The 21,330-nt window shown below is 42.7% G+C and overlaps 2 protein-coding genes across 5 annotated transcripts in view; one reads left to right on the top strand and one right to left on the bottom strand.

Moving 5' to 3' along the window:
• The window catches only part of LOC135216140 (DNA fragmentation factor subunit beta-like), a 259,118-nt gene that overhangs the window by 100,589 nt on the left and 137,199 nt on the right, over positions 1-21,330 (bottom strand). The window lies entirely within an intron of this gene.
• Positions 1-21,330, top strand: part of LOC135216139 (probable RNA-binding protein 46) — a 115,446-nt gene that overhangs the window by 93,565 nt on the left and 551 nt on the right. For both annotated transcript variants that reach the window (XM_064251224.1, XM_064251223.1), the window contains exon 8: positions 19,480-21,330. This exon is cut by the window's right edge and continues 551 nt beyond it. In XM_064251224.1, the coding sequence (XP_064107294.1) occupies positions 19,480-19,592 (113 nt within the window). In that variant the 3' untranslated portion in view covers positions 19,593-21,330. The remainder of the gene's footprint in view (positions 1-19,479) is intronic.

Raw genomic sequence — 21,330 nt, 5'->3', positions numbered from 1 at the left:
GGAGTCTCCGTCGGTGGATCTCCGGCGAACGGAGTTCCGTAAGGTAATTTTTATTGAATTATCTACCCCTCCACCTTTTCCATATCTTCCCCAAGCCATGGCGGGGGAAGAAAGGAGGGGGGGCACTACTTCTGACTGTCCAAAGGAGCCCTCTTCCTCGCTTAAACAAGACTACTTAAATAATAATAATAACGGGACTCGTGAGGTCCAATATCATAAACTGTGCAAATACGTACAAACTCATGTAATTAAACTGAATTATAATCTGCACAGTAAAAACCCTGTGAGACGAACGATCGAATGTGGCATTAAAAAAGAAAGCTAATAGCTATCTCAAAATACACGTAGGGGCAGACCGAAACCAACATGCTTTGTTTACGATCGGTTGCAAGCGCATGGCCGGTACCATGCTCATATAACCCCAAAATTACGTGTAAAATACCGATTCATAAGCTGTTTTTTAATGAGAACAGAAATTATGGTACTTAACATTGGTCCAGGTGAAGGTAGAGCTTCAGCCATGATGCAATAAATCCAGAATTGGTAGAAAAATACAGGCACAATTCGAACGAGTACTACGCTCACGAGTCCAAAAGAAGGATGTAAGATGGCGCTCGCATCGGGCGGGGACTGGGTGAGTCGGAGCGGTGTGGTTGAGACCGCTGTATCGGCACATCCCGTGTTCATATGTTGACGAAGGAGTAATCTAATTGGAAGATGACCTGTGTTTAGTGGCTTTCACACGCCCTTTCTTTATACACGACGCCCTTGAGGTGCTCGCGCGAGGGTAGTAACCTCTGCATACCAATGGTTTAACTTTCTCTGGTATATTTGGAAATTATTTATATCAGAAAAGTATTAAGAAGGACCTTTTCACCGGCGAACACAGGTCGACCCAGAAATACCACAAATAGGTGAATTTCCCATGAATAAGGGGTAGATATGGTCCAGAGAAATCCGCGACTGCGTGAGTCTGCTAATCTGGAGAACGCGAATACGGGGGCCCCACTGTAATGCCACTTAGAAGGGAAGATGATAAGACAGGTCTTTCCTCTATAATCAAATGACTGAAGTATATTAACCACTGAAGTTATAAATTAAGATGCAAATCATATACATTACAGTACATACCATAAAACTATGTAATTCTGGAAAACCAGTAGCAAGATGTTTCTTTGCTGGGAAACGAGATGTTTCATGTTACATTTTTATCCTGCATGATAGTTTTATTTCCTGGTAAATGATGTTTTTGTGTCAAATAAAAATATGACTAACAGAGAAATTTACATACTAATTAATGGTATCATAAAAATAACACTTTAGTAAAGCCTGTCATTAAATAAGGTACGATTTCACATTTATGGTGCTGTTCTATTGACATTTCATCTTGTTAAGCTGGGATAAGTATAGCTTATTGGAGATTTACTGGTAAAACCAAGGAAAACAAAACCTCAAAACCTGAGTTAGCTGGTAGCTCAAACATACATATAAAGCCAGCTACCACACAGGCTAGGATCAAATGTTTAAAAAATAAATAATCTTATTTAACATTTGACAAATTTTTACCCACCAAAAGAAGTCTTTATAGTGTATCATGTCTTATCATGTACTGAATGACTGGAAAACATGTCTGATATAAGGGATTTTGATGAAGGAAAAATCTATTTCTGGGGGAGGACCTGTGTCGCCCGGTGAAAAATCCCTGTAGCTCATTTTTTAAGTATAAATAAACTCTAGATATACCAGAGAAAAAGCTAGCATGTTATGCTGAAGTTACTACCCTCAGCGCGAGCACCCCTAAGGGTGTCGGTATAAGTATAGGGGTGATGTGGAAACCACAATTCACAGGACCACAATTCACAGGACCTCTGCCACTTAGAAGATTCCCTCTCCAAAATCCCCCTTCACGGTGGGAGCCGTCACAACGAACCTCACCACAATCTCCTCTTGCTACTACTACTAATACCCACGCGCTCCGCTCCTTTCATTCCTGGAATAGCCTTTCAAGCTTGGATTGGCCAGGGTGGGGAAAAGTAAAAGGAAAAGGAAAGGGTTGGGTTCACCAGGTGACACAGGTCCTCCCCAGAAATAGATTTTTCCTTCGTCAAAATCCCTTTTCTGGGTTCGACCTGTGTATGCTGGTGAAAACATAACAGAGAATTCCATCCAAGCTAAACACATACCTTCATACAATAGGGGTTAATAAAACCCAGAGTAAAGTTCAAATATAAGACTATTTGATACTGAAGTTTTCTGAGCAATATTACTTAAAAGCTAATAAATTTAGACCTTAACCTACTTAAAACCATTAATACAACAATATAATATGGTAATGTACCATAGGCATCTGAATAAACTTGACAGTTATGTACAGAATATCTGGTAAGGCCACTGTAGTTCTACCAACTAAATATTAACATTATTTACAAGCTCCGGTGGCGGAATAGACAGGTCTAGCCCGGCCCGGGGAAGAGGTTGGTGGGGAGTACGAGCAAGTCAGGTAGGTAGGAGAGAGTGTTAGGAAAAGAATTGACAGAAGGGAAATTTAAGGGGGTTTATCAACCCTGTTCTTCGGGGAAGACTCTGCTTCCTGCCACCACTGTTGGAAATTTAAGGGCCTCCAAGTTCTTTAGATAGTGGCACTTAAAAGCTGCCGGAGATTTCCAACCTGTATACTTCTTCAGGTCCTCAAAGTTCATATTCTGAAAGTAGTTAATAGAGGTGGCAACTGCTCGGATGTCATGAACATGTGGAACAGAATCCGGATTGGCTTGTTTAATGAAGTAAAGTATTTGTTGCCTGATGCCTTTTAAAGTGATTGTACCTCCTTTCTCTCTAATAAAAAAAGAGGACCTGAAGTTGTTTGAGAAGTCCTGGCTATAAAGGTCTTAAGAGTATGGACAGGATACAGTGAATTATCCTCCGTGAGGGGAAGAATTTTCCAAGTCGTCCACCTATTCTGTGGATCCACGTTTTTAGCCAGAAACTGCCTGTCCGGTGAAAGCAGGACTTCGCCTGACGGGAGGAACTCAACATGGCCTGGGTTTCTGGAGAGAGCCAATAGTTCAGATATTCTGGCCCCTGATGCCAGGGCCACTAAACATAGAGTCTTTCTAAGAAGGGTTGAGTAAGAACATGAATCGTTATTAGAATCTGAAGCTAATTTAAGGACGTCATTTAGAAACCAAGAAACCGTGTGAGGACGGTCTACCGGTCTTAAACGGGCACATGCCCTTGGGATAGAGGAAAAGTATGCGTCCGATAGGTTAATATTAAAGCCTATTTGGAAAATTTTTCTTAAGGCTGATTTTACCATAGTAATGGTACTGGTGGCTAGACCTATCTCAAATAGGGATCTAAAGAAAGAGATTGCCAGATTTGTGGTCATTTCGTGAGCCTCAGAGTCCTTTAGAAACTTGGCTAGTTTCTTTACTGCTGAATCATATTGTCTAATTGTGGACTCCCTCTTATCTGACTCTATGAATAGGATGTTTAATGGATCTATGCTTACGCCCTTCTGTGCCGCAAACTTCATGAAGTCCATAAAGTTAGGGCATCCAGAATCCTTGAGGAAGCTGACACAGTCTGAGTTTGTACTACCTGTGTCAGTTTTGGGTGCGGGATCCGCTTGGGCTTGAGTTTCAGTTCTAGGAGGAGTGGATACCAGTTGCTCTTCGGCCAGTTGGGCACTACTAGTGCTATATGGCCCCTGAAGGATCTCAGCTTGTGCAATACCTTCAACAGAAGGTTCACTGGCAGAAAGAGGTAAATCCACCACCAGTTGTTCCAATCTAGAGACATCAACGTCAGTGGCGAAGGCTCGAGTGTCTAAGTTGGGAGCCACGTAGCAAGGTAGCTTGTGGTTGGCTTCCGTGGCAAAGAGATCCACCTGAAGATCTGGGATATGATCGACAATCCACTTGAATGACTTGTTGTCCAGGGACCATTCCAATTCCAGTGGAGTCGTCCTGGAAAGTGAGTCTGCGACAACGTTTCTTACTCCTGCTAGATGAACTGCTGACAGATGCCAGTGATTCCTCTCCGCCAACAAGAATATTGCTATCAGTACATGGTTCAGTTTGCTGGACCTGGAGCCTCTTCTGTTTATACAATGTACCACTATGAGACTGTCCGAGACTATCCTTATGTGGGCCTTCTTGGCCGGAGACAGTCGTTTTAGGGTCAAGAAGACTGCAATTGCTTCCATGATGTTGATATGGAACTGGCAGAATGTTTCTGACCATGTTCCTTGTACTTTCTTGTGCAGCGAATATCCTCCCCAGTCATTCAGAGATGCGTCTGTGTGGATGGTTAGTGATGACGGAGGGAACTGCAGAGGCACTGACTTGGACAGGTTCCGATGTTTCGTCCATGGACAGAGCCCTTTTTTAGAATAGGTGGAATTACCGAAACCCTGTCTCTGAGTTTGCTGTTGGCTCTTGTTCTCCAGACTTGATTGATGTCCTTCAATCTGACTTTTAGCAGGACATCTGTAACTGACGCGAACTGAAGTGAGCCTAGGATCCTCTCCTGGGCTCGCCGAGAAGCTCGTTTGTTCCTGAGAAAGTGCTTCGTAGCCTTCGTTATTTCTTTGGCCTTCTTGGGCGGGAGAGATAGCTCGTGTTTGTTCAGGTCCCATTGGATTCGCAGCCATTGAAAGCGGGAAGCCGGGGTCAACCTGGATTTCTCCCTGTTTATCTGGAACCCTAGGAATTCCAGGAATTCCAGCACCTTGGATGTTGACTTGTGGAATTCTGCCACGCTGGCTGCCCAAACCAGCCAGTTGTCTAGGTAGGCTTCTAGCAGGATGCCTCTCTTTCTTAGTTCCTGAACTATCGTCTCCCCTAGTTTGGAGAATACCCTGGGTGCAATGTTGAGCCCGAAGGGCATGACTCTGAACGAGTAGGCCTGTTTCCCTAGTTTGAAGCCTAGGTACGGGAAAAGTTCCTGGTTATTGGAACATGATAGTAGGCATCTGTAAGATCTATAGAGGTGGTGACGGCCCCACGGGGAAGTAAGGTCCGTACCTACGAGATCGTCAGCATATGGAACTTGTCGCAGTGAATGTAAGAGTTGAGACGGGACAAGTCCAGAATCACTCTCTTTTTGTTTGAGTCCTTCTTTGGGACACTGAACAACCGTCCCCGAAATCTTAGGCGTCTCACCTTTTTTATGGCCCTTTTCTGGAGGACATCTTTGGTATAGTCCATAAGGTCCACTGTAGGTTTTTGATGGAAACTGATTGGTGGGGGAGGCCCTTTCTCCCATTTCCAACCCAGACCTTTCAAGACTATACTGTGGGCCCATGGACTGAAGGTCCATCGGTCCCGTAAAAGATACAACCTTCCTCCTACCTGCGGACCCTCACTGGTTGGAAGCAGGTCTGGCGCCTCTACCTCCCCGGAAGCCCCTGCCTCTTGATCCACTTCGTAGCCGGGAACCACCGCTGGCCTTCCTACTTCCGGTTTGCCTGCTATTTGAGAGAAAGAGATCTTTTGCTTCATAAGCTGGGTTGAAGGCTGGGGAAGTAACTACAGCCGTCGAGGTAGAGGGCTGAGGGGCTGTAGGAGTTTGTACCAAGACAAACTGTAGATGGCTTGCCCATTTGCGTCACTGGCACTGCTTGCATGAATGCTTGTGGCCGAGCTGTCTGGTAAGGATTATATCTCCTTGCCTTCTTCTTGGACCCTTCAAACTGGCGCTTGAAGGGGAGACCCCAATGAACCCTAAGGCTCTGGTTGGCCCTGGATGCCTCATGGATGATGTTATTAACCTCTTCCTTGGGGAAGAGGTTCTCTCCCCAAATTGACGATCTTATGAGCCTGTTTGGCTCGTGTTTAATCGAGGCACCCGCCAGGACGTTCTTCCTACAAGCTCGTCTTGCCACAGCAAAGTCGTACAGGTTGGCCTGGAAAGTCTGGAAAAGCGCTTTCATCAGGACCCTGAAGACTTGTTCTTCGACATAGGTGGAGGCTACCATCTCTGCTGCTGTGACTGAGTTGATAGATCTTGCCAGTCTGGTCTTAGCTTTGAACTCCGCCTTCACTAAGTGATCTGGAATTCTAGGCAGCTTCTCACAGAAGAGGTCGGAGGCGCAATCTGGGTCAAGCTTACCAGTGGTAAAAGTGGCCAGAGCGTCCTTCCAAAATTCCAATCCAGTGGGTAAGAGAAGAGAGGTAGCCTCTGTTTCTCTTAAAACTGGCATGGGCTTATCCTCCGTTGCTGCTTGCAGCGTCAACTCCGCCACCTTAGAAGTGCAAGGTGACGGAATCCCGTCCGGAGTCACGAATATCGTGTGGTTGCCCTTATGTGGCGTCAATTTAGTGTTGACGCAACCCCAATCGGAGAGGGAACGGACCCAAGCAGCTTGGGCCTGCTCCCTCGGGAAGATCACTGTTTCCTTAGGGACTTTATCTACCCTAACTAGCGCATGCTGGGCTAACCTAACAAATCCGGGGAACAGGAACTGGAGCTCTGGCGAAAAGAGTTCAAAATGTTCGATCGGGCGGGTTCCACATCCTTCAATTATTAGTTTCCCGTCTGAGAACGGGGCATGCAGTGCCAGTCTCCACGAATTCTCTTTGTCAAACTGTGGTAGTTTTGATGCCTCCGGCACCATCATGGATAGCGCCGGAGTCCTGGAGTGGAGAAGTCCGGTGAGCATATCTTCCAGAGGCTTGATTCTTTCTGTCAATGACGTAAAAGCTTGGCCAGAGGTGTCGGGGCCGAGGCGAATGTTATCGCCTCAAGCCTCTGGTCGATTACACCACTAACCTTCGTCAGTAGAAGGTTAGTGAGGGCTTCCGGGTCGAACGCAGATTCCGCCGCCTTAGGAACAGCCGGTAAGACACCTGTCCCCATAGGAGGGGAAGGGTTCCTGGCAGCAGGCGATGGATCGGCAGATGTCGACAGCTGGGGGGCCGAGGACAACTCCATCGCCGCTGGCGGATCTGGTCTGGTAACTTTCTTTAAGGTCTTAGGCTTTACAGACTTTATCTTTGGAGCGACAGAAAGCGCTCCTCCATATTTGGGGGTGGGCTTAGAGAAGCCCCGGAAAGAAGAGGGAGAAGAAGGAGTAGACTTAGTATGAGACTCGTCTCACTTACCTCCCCACCTACCTGTTCGTCCATGACCATCGGCTCTGAATTGATGTTGATGGCCGCCACCTCTTCCATCAGATCTTCCTGGTTATCAGGGCCTGGCATCGTAGCCACTCGGATGGCTTCTATGAGGGGTTCGGCAATATCCGAAGGGACCGCTGTAGTGGCTGTGGCTCCCTGGAACAACATGGCGCAAAGTCCGGCGTCCAGGACGTACGGTTGGCCCTTCGGCGCGTTCTTGCCGAACCCCGCAACCCACTTCCTGAGGGCTACTCTAGCCCCGTGGTATGCGGCCGGGTCCATCTGTTAGGGAAAACTCGAATTAATGTTTCGTCTGGAAAGGGAAGACTATATTAACTTGTTAAGTCATTATATCCAGCATATAACCCTATAATGTGAAGCATCACTAACCTGGTCATTAGACATGATTGTCACCATGTCATAGCACACAGTGCAAGCATCTGGGTGCCAGACCACATAGTTGTCTAACTGCACCATGCAGTTAGCATGGGAGCGACAAACTATGTGGCCGTAAGAATTGCCCAACGAAGCATGGCACCACTTCGCCTGACAACGGACCATCTGTAATGGAAATGTATTTAGGAGCACCGAACTTCGGTAGTGGAGATAATTCCGGAGAGCGCATGCACCTTAATTTAAGTAGGTTTAAACTTAATCTTTAAGCAAAACAACTAACTACAAAGAATAAAGTATCCTTTTCTTTGGGTGTATTAGCCTAATTCCAATTTCGTCCTTGAAGAATGGTCAGGTTCGTTGTTGTAAATCTGATGTCCTCCTATGCTGGAAGGGGAGGAAGGATTCTTCTCCCACCATCCACCTTATTTTCCTTCGGCGCAGGTGGCAGAGTCAGATGGCTACGTATACCGTAGTTGAACCTTGATTTATTCTTCTTCCTCGCCGGAGCTTGGAAAGGAACGGAATTGAGCTTCGGCAACACCAAATAGTGTTTCAACAGCGAGTGCGAAGGTAAATCACACTCAACCGGTTCCTTACGGGACTGGAGCTGTGTGTAGAGCAGTCCCCGAAGCTTCGTTTACTAAACGAATCGACTCCACTGTCCTCTATTTTGCCGGAAGGAAGTGGCTGGAGCAGTGGGCCAGAAAGAATTATTCCTCTGACTCCGCTCGCTATTATTATAGGGAGGCTGTTCCTTCCCACACCCGAATCGTTACCGGAGTGAAAGAGAGACAGAAGGAAACAAAAACGTCCCGCGACGGAGCTATTTTATATAGCATCCGGAGTTGCTCCAATCAACTGATGCGGTACTAGACCGCTGTAAGTCGACGGAGCCACTTACCGGAGCATAATGGGTCAACTCTATACAGTAATACTTTGGGTTACGAACCGATTAGTATACAAATTTTTTAACTTACGAAGTGACGACCTCATTCTGGAATACGAATTTCACTTGGAATACGAATGCGCGAATTTCCATCATGGGAGGCCGCCTGATTTGTTTACATCGGATGAGCGTGGGATCTGCGAACGCATTTTTTTCGGCCAAAACTTAACGCCTGCTTTGTTTACATCGGATGAGCGTGGGATCTGCGAACGCATTTTTTCGGCCAAAACTTAACGAGGGTCACGTGACTTCCTCCTACGCATCCCTTGACCCTTTTTAAACCATAACTCTTTCAATATCTCGCTGGCGGTAAGATTGAACGCATCTGTCCGTGATACGCTCTCAAATTTGCTTAGTGATTTGCGCACGTGTTGTGTTTCCGTAATAGTGCTTATACATTACTATTACCCAAATACTAAAGACAATGGCTCCCAAGATGACGAAGGCAAGCAGCAAGAAGGAAAGCATAAGAAAGAAGGAGATGATTACAGTCGAAATGGAGAAGGAAATTATCCAAATGCATGATAAAGGCGAGTGCGTGAAAGACATTGCAGCATTCTTCAAGCGGTCGCAATCAACGATCTGCACTATTTTGAAGAAAAAGGAAGAAATTAAAGCCAGTAAAGCATCAAAAGGTGTCACAGTATTGACGAAACAACGGCCTTATATTCTCGACGATGTAGAAAATTTGCTCATAGAAAAATATTTTTTCAAAATTGTGAAAGACAACATAGTGTTGCGTAAGCGTAAAATTAGTGATCGTAGTGAACGGTGCTCTCTAGAGAAAGAACCAGAAAGTCTTCCAGAAGTGTTCACGGAGGGAGATTTCCCCCCCAAGCCCTAACCCTCTCCTCCTCACCCTTCCCCTCCTCCCGTCTCCGTCAAGCCAGCAGCCACACTCGCCAAAGGTAAAGTTCAGGTTTTACTGTGCATGCATATTAAATCTAGTGTTTATATTTAATTTCATTCTTCAATTTTATAATTTTATGTAATTCCTACACGAATTTTCAACCTTAGTGAACAAAAATAAATGGAAAAATATGAATTGAAATGGTTATTCATGGTCGGGTGGAACGCATTATTTGCTTTTTATAACATTCTTATGGGAAAATCCATTTGGGTTACGAATTTTTTAGGTTACGAAGCAGGTTCTGGAACGGATTAAATTCGTAACCCAAGGTATTACTGTATTTAACAGCAATAACCCTACCCTCCCCACTTCCCAAGGGGAGGGGGGGTTAATGTGTGGCCAGTCATGATCGCCTGGTCACCCACCCGATCAGAGATGGACCTGTACCTAGGCCATATAGCCTAGCTTATTATCAGAGACTCGCTGACTAGCCGTGGCCCGTCGTGGTTGGTAGTGGTCACACCCGATCAGGAGGCTATGCCAGGCGTACCAGACCGGTTTATTCAATGATTACTAATACACATAATACAAAATTATACATAAGGAGGCACAATGGAAGAGTTGTCAGGGAATTAGGTAAAGAAGGGAGAAGCGGTATCCCAACTGGGTCCGTTATGGGTGTTCCAGAGTACCACCGTACTGGGCAGGGTAGGCCAATGGCCACACTTGACCAACTAAGATGGACGATGTTCCTCAACCAGACCTACTAGGTCGAAATCTTCAACCTAGACCGGCAGGGCGGGAAAACCTTAACTAAACCTACTAAACCGAACTTTTCGGTCTAGACCGGCCAGGAGGTAGGTCCAACTGTGTACAGGGGCTAGTTAGGCTGAGAGGGGGGGGGAAGGGGGGGCAACTCAACCAGCCTCTTAAAATACCAAATAACAACCTACTAAATAGTCTAGGCTATCCTTAATCTAAAAGTATCACTGTAATTCATGCAGGGACTGACGCCTGTCCGCCCATGAGCCGTGGGAGGAAAATCTATTGTTAAAGTGTACGTTAAATAATTACTCTTTAAAGCCCAACGAATTCACGGGTGGATTAGGGGCACTCCTTCCCCATTCTTAGTATAATACAATGAAACCAACTTAAATGTTATAGCCTATCTTTATAGTTTCGGTAGATTAGTGTGTGAAATTCACTCGTGTTGCATTGATGCTCCGAAAATGGCGGTTCAGCTGGCGGCGCCCACAATACTTTTTCTGAGGGGCCGAGGCAATCAGTAAAGCATTCTGACTATACAAGTTACGAAAACACAAATTGGGGTACTCAACTTTGGTGCAGAAGGAAGTTGGGATGTAGCTATCTTCATTTAGAGAGAGAGATAAATCCTGGAGCAGCGAAAACGCGTGTAGCACACACAATCTCTAGTACAGGAATGAAAGGAGCGCGTGGGTATTAGTAGTAGTAGCGAGAGGAGATTGTGGTGGGGTTCATTGTGACGGCTTCCACCGCGAAGGGGGATTTTGGAGAGGGAATCTTCTAACTGAGTGGCAGAGGTCCTGTGAATTGTGGTTTCCACATCGCCCCTATACTTATACAAACACCCTTCGGGGTGCTCGCGCTGAGGGTAGTAACTTCAGCGTAACATGCTAGCTTTTTCTCTGGTATATCTAGTTTATTAATACTTGGAAAATGAGCTACAGGGATTTTTTACCGGCAGACACAGGTCGAACCCAGAAATTTTGACTAGCAGTGTATAACCTTGTGGTAAGGGTGTAAGAATAATACCACCGTAGGTCTTGTGTTTTGTAAAAGGCGACTAAAAGGACAGCTGCTGCCTTGCAGTCTTACTTTTTAGTAAAAGACTAAGCCCACCGCCGATAACTGTGGAAACTATTGCCCTGCAGTCTTACTTTTTAGTAATAGGCTAGGCCCATTGCCAATAACTGTTTAACCTGCTGCCTTGCAGGTGGTCTTTTTAGTCAAAGGCTAGGCCCACCGCCAATAACTGTGGTTGATGACAGCAAGGTCATGTAGTCATAAAAACCCCTTTGCCAAACCATGCCTGATGTTGTAAGAAATGTGAATGTGGCTAGGGTGTACACTGTAAGCGATGTGCGTCAGAATCCCCCTATTGGCGTGATAAATGGGTGAGGGGTATACCACAGGGTTCATGATTGCAGCCAAAGAAGTTAGTGAAAGAGTGGAAGATAAGAGCAGGTATTTGGAATGTTGGTACTCTAACAGGAAGACTGAGGGAGATAGTAGATGTGATGGAGAGGAGGACAGATTTCTCGTGTGTGCAGGAGACTAGGTGGAAAGGTAGTGGAACTTGAGAGATAGGAAATGGGTATGAGCTTTATTACAGTGGGTCACGGGAGAGAAGAAATGGAGTTGGAATTATACTAAGTAACAGCTGGAAGAAAAAAGTGGTAGAAGCAGAGAGTAAGTGATAGGCTTTTAAAGATCCAATAATAACAATAGGGGACAAATTAGTACACAAATATAATATCAGCATATGCCAAGAACAAGAGAAAGAATCATTTAGACAAGACTTTGAGGCTGTCAGTAGAACAGTTAGGGAGGAGGAGAAATTTATAATAGGAGCTGATATGAGTGGTAGGGTGGGAAAGGGAAGAGATGTGTATGAGGAGGTACACGGAGGCCATGGGTTTGGAATTAGTAATGAAGATGGGGATTATATATGGGAGGTGGCTCAGAGTTTTGAATTGGCATGTATGAGCACATGGTTTCAGAAGGTGGATAAGTACTTGATAACGTATGAAAGTGGAGGAGTGCAAAGCCAAATTGATTACATCCTTGTTAGAGAAGCTGACAAAAGCAGTGTGACGAACTGCAAAGCGATCTTGGGAGAAGCATGTGTTAAACAACATAGGTTGGTGGTGATGGATTTACAAATGAGAGGGAAAAAGCCCAAAAAGCGAAAGAGGAGATCTAGAATTAAGATTTGGGAACTTAAAAGGAGAAAAGGGGGAGCAATTTAGGAGGACTGTGAGAGAGAGAAGGCTAGAAAGGGGATGTCAGAAGTTGGACAGGGTAACAGAGTGGAAAAGGTCTGGGCAGACATGAGAGAAATATGTGTGGGGAAAATTAGAGGAAATGGTGGGAAGAACCAGTGGATATGGAGTATCAAGAGGAGAAAAGTGGTGGTGGAATGGAACGGTGCAAGAATCGATTAAAGGAAAATCAATGCAGAGGAACGGTACAGAAAAGAGGAAAGATGCAAGGAGGGTTGGTATGGTTATTGGAAGGGCGGCAGAGCAGTTGAATGAAAGACTAGGAACAAGAAAAGGAAAAAAGGATATCTATAAGATTTTAATCTTGAAGAAAAGGCAGAGGCAGGATTTGGGTAAATTGGGTGTCATCAAGGATAGAGATGGAAATATATTGCATTGGGATGAAGACATTAGGAAGATATAGAGAGAGTATTTTCAACAACTTTTAAGTACTGAAAATGAGAGGGAGGAGATGGGGGAAGAACAGAGGGTGGAGGGACCAGTGATGGAGATACAGGATAGAGAAGTGAAGAGAGCATTAAGTAAAATGAAGAATGGTGAAGCATCAAGTCCATCAGGGTTTCAAATTGAAATTATAAAATTAGTATGTACAAGGTACAGAGGGGTAGAAATGGATGCTGGATTTATTAAAAGATATATGGGAAGAGGAAGAAATGCCAAGGGACTGGGAGCGGGAGGAGAGTCTAATGGTATGTATATATATATGAGCAGAAGGGAGGTGTCATGGATTGTGGCAACTATAGGGGAATTAAACTAACAGAGCATAGACTGAAAATTTTAGAGAGGATAACGGATGAGAGATTGAGAGAGATTGTAAAGATCGGGGAAACAGCAGTATGAGAGGAAGAGGGACAGTGGATGCCATCATCATAGTAAGCAGTTAAAGAAAAAGAAGCTAGAGGGAAATCAGGAGCTTTATTTTGCATTTACAGATCTCAAGAAAGCATACCATAGAATCCCAAGAGAAGTGATGTTTTGGTGTTTGAGGAAGAGGGAAGTCCCAGAAAAGTTGGTTAGGCTGGTCTGGATGATATATCAAAGAAAGAGCACAAAAGCAAAAACAGCAGTTGAGGAATCAGAAAATTTTGAAATTAGTGTTGTACTACACCAGGGGGTCACCATTAAGCCCATTTTTGTGCTGGTCTTGGAGGTGTTGAGTGAAGAGATTAGGAATGAAGAGCTGTGGGAGTAGTTATACGCCGATGATGTAGTGATTACTGCTGAAGATGAGGACCTACAGAGAAGGGTTGGAGAGTGGCAGGAGTCCTTAGAGAGGGATGGCTTAAAGGTAAATGTGAATAAAACTGAGGTTTTGGTGAGCAGCAGGGAAGATAGAGACAGAATAGTAATACAAGAAAAAAGAGGCTCTATTATAAAACTGGCAGAAAAGCTTAAATACTTAGGATCTACTTTAAGCCAAGAGGGAGGATGTGAGGCTGAAGTTGACAGTAGGATAAAAGTGGAGTGGGGGAAGTGGAGAGCTGTAGCTAGAATAGTATGTGATATGAAAATGCTAATCAAGCTAAAAATCAAGATCTATAGCACAGTGATGTGACCAGTGTTAATGGATGGATCGAAAACATGGCCTTTAAGAAGAAAAGAGGAAGTAAAGCTTGACAGAACAGAGATGAGAATGCTGAGGTGGCTTGAGAGATTGGAAAATGAAGAAATAAGAAGAGCAGACTAAGTAAAGATAACAGAGGTGATAAGAGAGTCACAATTGAGATGGTATGGGCATGTGTTAAGGACGGATGACAAGGAGGGAGTGAAGAGGGCTTGGGAAGAACCTGTTAGAGGAAGATTGACAGGGAGACAGAAATTAGATGGTGAAATAAAGTGATGGAAGATAGGGAGAGCAGAGGTTTGGTGGAGGATGATGCCTTTGATAGAACGCAGTGGAGAAGGCACATCAGGCAACCAACCCCTTAATGAGGGGATAATGGTGGGAAAGAAGACATCTGTGTCTAGATTATTTTTAAATAACTGTTGTTCCTCTATAACATTGTTGCTTATATGATAACATTAGCATAATGTTTACAAATAAAGGCCATTAAAATATTATTTTTGTTGTAAGTGAAGTTTGTTCCGACACGTACGTATACTATCCTACTCTTTCATATAGTATGTGGAATATTCCTCGTCCATCACTATGCTTGGCTGTTTTAGACTCATCTTTACAAAAACAAAATCCTAACTCTACTTGGAACCCCCTAGGATGACCCAAGCTGCCCTCCATTTGTCCATTGTCTTCCCAGCTGTGTTCACGTATACACATGCTGTTAAGACTCACTGCAGCCATGTAGTTGTCTCTTATTTTGTGTGGTTTGGGGGTTTCATATCCTTTTCTCTTAGCATAAGAGATATTTAAGAAAAGGAAACCTATCACACTTCATTATGTGTTAGAATCCTACTACTATGTTCCCATGAGTTACCTGAGTCTCTGTCCTTTAATGACCATGGAAGAGAGGTGGAAGACCGAGGTATACCATTGCCCAGGCAAAGATAAGCATTGTGGATAAGTCATGTTGACTGTGGCCAACGGTCCGCATTGTGGCAGATAAGCTAAGCAGAATGGACCAGAAAGTGGGGATGGCATGGTCATTAAAGCAGGATGTAGCAGATAGGTTACTCAAATTGTGGAAGGGCCCCTTGTTGGATCTGTTCGTAACAGCAATAATTAACAAGTTCCCCTGTACTTTTCCCCAGTTCCCAACAAAAGAGCTGTCCTACAAGATGTCTTCCAGCACCTGTGGGACTACCTGGAAGTACAGTATATAGGTCTTCCCCCCTTTCAGCCAGTTGCGGGAAGTCATCAACAGGTTGTTTCGTGTTCTAGGGACTGAGGATGACACAGATGGCACCAAGGTGGCCACAGAGTGGTATGCAGACCTTCTCCACCTGCTAGTAGACCTTCCAAGACAGTTGACCTCGGTCCTTAACTTGCTGAAGCAAGAGCACAGCAGCTGGGTACATCGAGCAGCGGCCTCCCTCCAGCTTCATGGATGGAAGCTATCCAGCAACTGCTTAGAAAGAGATATTTTTAACCCCTTTGGTACCACATAACCAGCGAGATGCTGCATCCCACATTTTCCCAACTTACCCTAGAGTTCCTTTAACCCTGAAAGAAAGGGTTATACTAACTTCTATTCTGCTTTATATATTGATGGAAATGAATGTGAAGTCATATATACACATGTGTATATATATGTATATGCATGCACACACATACTATACATATATGTAAATTTACTTTTACTTCTTGCCATATCAACCAATCAATTTTCCCTTTATTCTGGGGATTTTCTTGAAAAAATAATGCAGCTCTCTAACTGGCCCATGAACAGAGTTTTCATCACATTATCATAAAACAAAAATTATATGCATCCCCAGGCATAAGGAAAAGTGCATACCCAAGCGCTCGATTTATTCCTGAAAAAAAGTCACGAAAATCTGGCAACATTGTTGGACGATGATCCTCGAATATGTTGGTAACATATGTAAACCCACCTTCCACCTCTCGTTCTTCCACTTCATTATCACTTATTTCATCACTTGAGAGCTCGTCACCACTCATACTCTTCCTTAGAAGGAACATATTCCTCAGAAGAGATATCACTGTTCTCACTCATGGTTTTGCAGTAAAAGTGCAAATAAAACGAACAAAATCATCATAGAAAACAAAGAAAATCGTGAAAAAACATGCATGAACTCAACCATGACTGTGCATCAACCAATGAGGAGGCTGTGATGTTATAGCCAAGAATGTCCACGACTGGCTGAAAAAAAAAGTAGGATGTGCTTTGTGCGTGTTAGTGCAGTCTACCCATGCCTGCAAAAACCAATAGGAGACATAACCCAACACTACTAGCTTTCCTATTGTGCTATGGAGTTATGACGACGTATATATGTCACGGAGAGCCTTACTGCGCCCTCCATGATGTGGTAGAAACGTAACGGTCCTGAAGGGGTTAAGAGAAGTTGCAGCAGTCATTGCTAGTCCCCTTAAGCCCTTCCCCCTCAACCTTCATCTGGGAAAATGGAAGGTCTTCCTGAATTGGTGTAATGAGAGGGGTATACATCCCTTCAAAGCAGCTGTGAAGGATGTGGTAGAATTCCTTCTGTTCCTGAAACAGAAGCAAAATCTTTCAGTGTCAGCAATCAAAGGCTATAGGTCCACCCTCCCCCAGGATTTCAAATCAAAAGCATAGACTTGGCTGTGTCATAGGAATTGTCAGACTTGGTGAAAAACTTCAAGAAGAGTTGCCCACCCAGACTTGAAACCACCTGAATGGAATGTCACCAATCTCCTGGCTTCACTGAGAAAGGCCCTCTATGAATTGATCAGAACAGCATCAGACTGGGACTTGACCTTAAATCTGTGTTTCTTTTGGCATTGGCTTCAGCAAAGAGTGTGGGTGAAATTCAATGCCCTCCCATATGACGTCACCCACACCCATGGATGGATGTTGATGGGGTCTACCTTCCTGCTGGAGTTTGTAGCGAAGACTTAGAACACCTCCACACTTGATCCAAGGTTCAACAGTTTTTCCATTCCTTCACTCAAGGACTTTGTAAGGAATGAACAGGACAAAATGGTGCTGTGTCCAGTCAGGACTTTGAGAGACTACTAAAATGGACAGGACCCACAGGCCAGCCTCCTGTAGGTTGTTATTATGTACAGGACAAAAAAAAGGAGGAGATATCAAAGAAAACCTTCTTCTTCTGGTAATGACTTAATAGGGAGAGCATATCGTTGAGAAAGAAACAAGGCCCTCGCCCCAACCAGGGTCAAGGCACACAGTAGAGGAATAGGTCAGTAGTATTCAAGAAGAGCTGTTAAGTAGGGCAGGTTTTTTGTGGCAGGATTTGGAATCACCAGATGACCTTCACCTCTTTCTACCTAAAGATCATAGCCCACAAGTCCTTAGATACATTCACCTTGGGTCTGATAGTGGCGGCACAACTTGTTTAAAAACATAGAGCTCTAAATCAATTCCATCAAGAGGGACAATCTTCATTGTCTGGTTTTCATATCAAGAGTCAGAACTATCCACAAACCAGGGGTGCAGTGCTGCCGGAGCTGTGGATGGTGTTATGTGAGAAAAGGAAGGAGGATGAGAGGATGTATGCTTGTGGGAACCTGTTGGTGATAGCAAGAAAATATTAATATGACATTACTAATAAGTTAATAAATATTACATTTTCTGCTTTTTTTTTATTATGTTTTGATAGTATTTCGATTTTTATACATTTAAAAAGTAATTAGTGAATGCAAACATGAAATGAGACATATAAAAACAATATAGAAAATGGCAGACATTTGTCAGGCCTTAAAGAGCTCCGGTACCTATAAATTTGGCACTGCACCCCTGTCACAAACTGACTCCTTACAGGTCTGAGAAGTATGAGGAACAAGGCCTGTCATGTGTATGGGAGAAATTGGCCTCCCACTTGTAGGTGAGGCTCCATTTATGAAAGTGTAGGGTAGCATACATGTCGGAACAAATACCAAATTAAAAAGAAACTTGTATTTTTCCTAACATATGAACCTATGCTTTCATATAGGTAATGTTACCATCCTCCTACCACCTTGCATAACTGATCTCCCACATCTCCTGGGAGGCTAGTTTATGGCATGGCACAGACTGGTTCATACAATGGACAGATGGAAGGTGGCTTGGGTTAATCTATGTGGTTCCAGGTAGTATTAGGGTATTGTTCTTGTAAAGACAAGTCTAAAACAGGTGAGTATAGCAATGCACAAGGAATACGCCACATATGAAATTGTAGGTTCGTAAGGAAAATACAAATTTCTTTTTAATTTGGTATTTTTAAAAAATAATGTGGGTCCTTGTAAATACTGAGCTAAGTAGTCATTATTTGTTTATTATTGCTTCTGCTTTCTTTGTCATTGTATTTAATGCACATTAAAGAGTTACAGTCTCTTTAAAAAACTTTCCTTCCATTCTTCATCCTTTACCACAGAACTGTTCTCTCTCTAATCTTTCTTTCTTCCTATTTTTTGTATTCAACATCAGTATCAATGAAATGCCAATAAATGGCTTCTACATGTGACTTTCTCTACACATTGAGGCAGATGTTTTTTGTAAGTGACCAAAGTAGGTTTTATACTCTTTTATATTTTTCCTTTTTATGCCTTACTAATCACAAAGCATCTCTGATCTCTCCTTATTCCACCATTTAACACCAGTTTTCTTTAAACAAACATGTCTGGAAGTAACAATAATAACCCCCTAGCCTCAAAACATCCTAGTAAGACATCCCTCTATCCACATCAGGCTTTAGAATTAAACAGAACGTGGAATGAAAGATCAAAACAAAATGCAACCCACTTAACTGTTAACAAGTGCCAGTTCCATATAAACCCAATCAAATGTTCCCAACCCAAGCAGGGATTTAATTTCTGCTCACTCTGGTTCCAATTTGATTTGAAGGGGCAATAATCTTTGCTACCCATAAAAGATGGTCCAGCCTTGTGGAAGCAACCTGAAACAGCCAATTGATGGTCTTATCACCATGCTGGAAAGTGAATAACTAATCCTCAGTGACAAACCTCATTAAGTTTTTCATAATAAGATTTCTAAGACCTCTTGAAACTTGCCATAACAGAAAATTATTATTCATGTTACCTATTCTTCTGTTCAAGTGGATGCTTTCCTTGGTAAATCTGAGATGTTATGAAATAACTTATACACTCTACCCTTTAAAATTGATTGTGAAGCCTGCAGCCCATGGTAGAGTTAAGTAGCTGTCAAAATAGCATTAACTATATCAGCATTCCTTCTAATTACCCAAGTAGGATAATAAAAGTGGGAACACATGGGCCTGCTATATCTGTGAAAAGCCTGGAGAAAAGGGGTCTTTAGAAGTGGACAAACAGCTAGTAGTAACTCAATTTTTTCAATGGGGATAAAGGAGTCCAAGAGAGAGGGACTGCTGAAGTGGAATCTTGCTTTAGATGTTAATTTATTTCTTGGTTTCTTGTTCATCTTTGTATATTTTAACTGCAATAGAATCAGTATAAATACAATAGTATTTAGTGACAAAATGCATTTAGTTTAATTTCTTAATGTAATTAAGATTTTACATTTACTTTTGCAGGTTATGAAGCTCTCAATCCCTATGCAATGCAAGCTGCACTCTATCATCAAGCTGTGATGTCCCAACAAGGATTGGTCATGGATAAACTGAGATATGCCTCTACTGGAGAATGAGACTTGAACAAGGGTTAAGGGTTAAAGCTTAATTGTATCCTTGTTAAGGGTTAAAGGTTAATTGTGAAAGAGATATAAGTCCATATACTGACAGACATGGTGCCACTTGTTAGACATAATGTCATCTGTGCAGGCACTGAATGTTCTTTGGTAGCAAGCTAGCAGAAATTACTAAAGTTACTCAGGGTTACACCTGCAAAGAGAATCTGCCTCACTAAATATTATTTGCAAGAATTGTTATATTTATTCAGTCTGTCATTCTGTGATATAAAGAGACTATGATAGAAAAATATTTGCTTTCTCCATTGTTTCGTCTTCCTGAGGTCTCTGAGAAACTGGAAACCTAAGTAATTTTTACAGTGATGCTGTTTTTGCTTATTGTGGAAATGCATGTGCTACTAGTCCCTGAGGCTCATAGCATTCACTGAAGGTTTTGTTATTGTATTAAGTTTTATGCATTCTCAGAACTTGGCAAATGTTAACTCACAACAAGATGTATAATGTGTACTGTGTTTTCTGTTATTTATTGGCATTTATGTAAATGAAGAATCTATATGTAGCATGTAAATTTAGTACCTTAATATTTAGGAACAATCATTTACAGTAGTGCATTAGTGAAGTAAGTAAAATACTTTAGAAGCATTCAGCCAGTAGGCTTTGAAAAAATAAAAGTGGTTAAATTGCACTAGCACTGATCTTCAGAGATTTTTGTGGACAGCACAAAGGTGCAGTGACCTGCACTATATCAGTCTACGAGGAACATTCTTGTATTACACTCCTCGAGTTTTGTATACTTGGGAGATGAAAAAGTGTTGGATTATATTACAGGTTCTTACTATGTACTGTACTTGAAAAAAATACTATAGCTGAAATTTTGCACATAAAAAATAACTTGTACTTATGTGCAGAAAAGTTTCTTCCTTAATCCTGTTTATCTAAAATCAGCTGCATCTAAAAATCAGCAAAATCCAATAAGCTTTTATTTTCACTGTTTACCAGCTTGGAAATTTTGACCAAAATTGTTTATTTTTTCTGGGCTAATACAGTCTTTTATTTATGCAAATTGGATATATGTACTGTGTCCCAAGAAATTCATTAGGAACAAGTATATATTATAAAAATATTACATACGTATATGTAACTATGCAGTACAATACTATGCATAGTTGCATATGAAGGAACTACTGTACAGTATTGAGATTTCAGTCATAATTAGGTTAAACAAACCATCACCCTGTTAAAATATTCTGGTAATCTGACAGCATTAGTTTTTATGCAACATTCTTTTCATATAGGGTTGTAACATATTTGCAGATAGTATACACACTTGAGTACACATTATAGAAACCATGCACAAATTTGTGGTGCTTCCTCATTTTTTTTTATTGTACAAATTTCATACACACACACACACACACACACTACAGGCATCCCAGCTTATTGGTGGCATCGGATTTATGACCCTTGGCTAATGACGTTGCTAAGCAGATTTTTGGCGCTGGTAAGCAGTTTATTGGCATTGTTAGGTATTTTATCAGCATCAGTAAGCGATTTTTGGCATCAGTAAGCGGTTTATCAACACCAATCAGTGATTATGTTGACATAAATGCCATTTACTACCATAATTATTGTGATGTTTCAGTTATCACCGATTTTTGGTTATCAGTGCTCAGCCAGGAACGGAACCCCCTTTGTTAACCAGGGGACTGCCTCTGTATGTATGTATATGCTAGCCGGA

The sequence above is a fragment of the Macrobrachium nipponense genome, chromosome 6, assembly GCF_015104395.2.
Source record: "Macrobrachium nipponense isolate FS-2020 chromosome 6, ASM1510439v2, whole genome shotgun sequence".
Classification (NCBI taxonomy): domain Eukaryota; kingdom Metazoa; phylum Arthropoda; class Malacostraca; order Decapoda; family Palaemonidae; genus Macrobrachium; species Macrobrachium nipponense.
The sequence above is the reverse complement of the archived record's forward strand: the minus strand, read 5'-3'. Positions and strand labels throughout refer to the sequence as shown.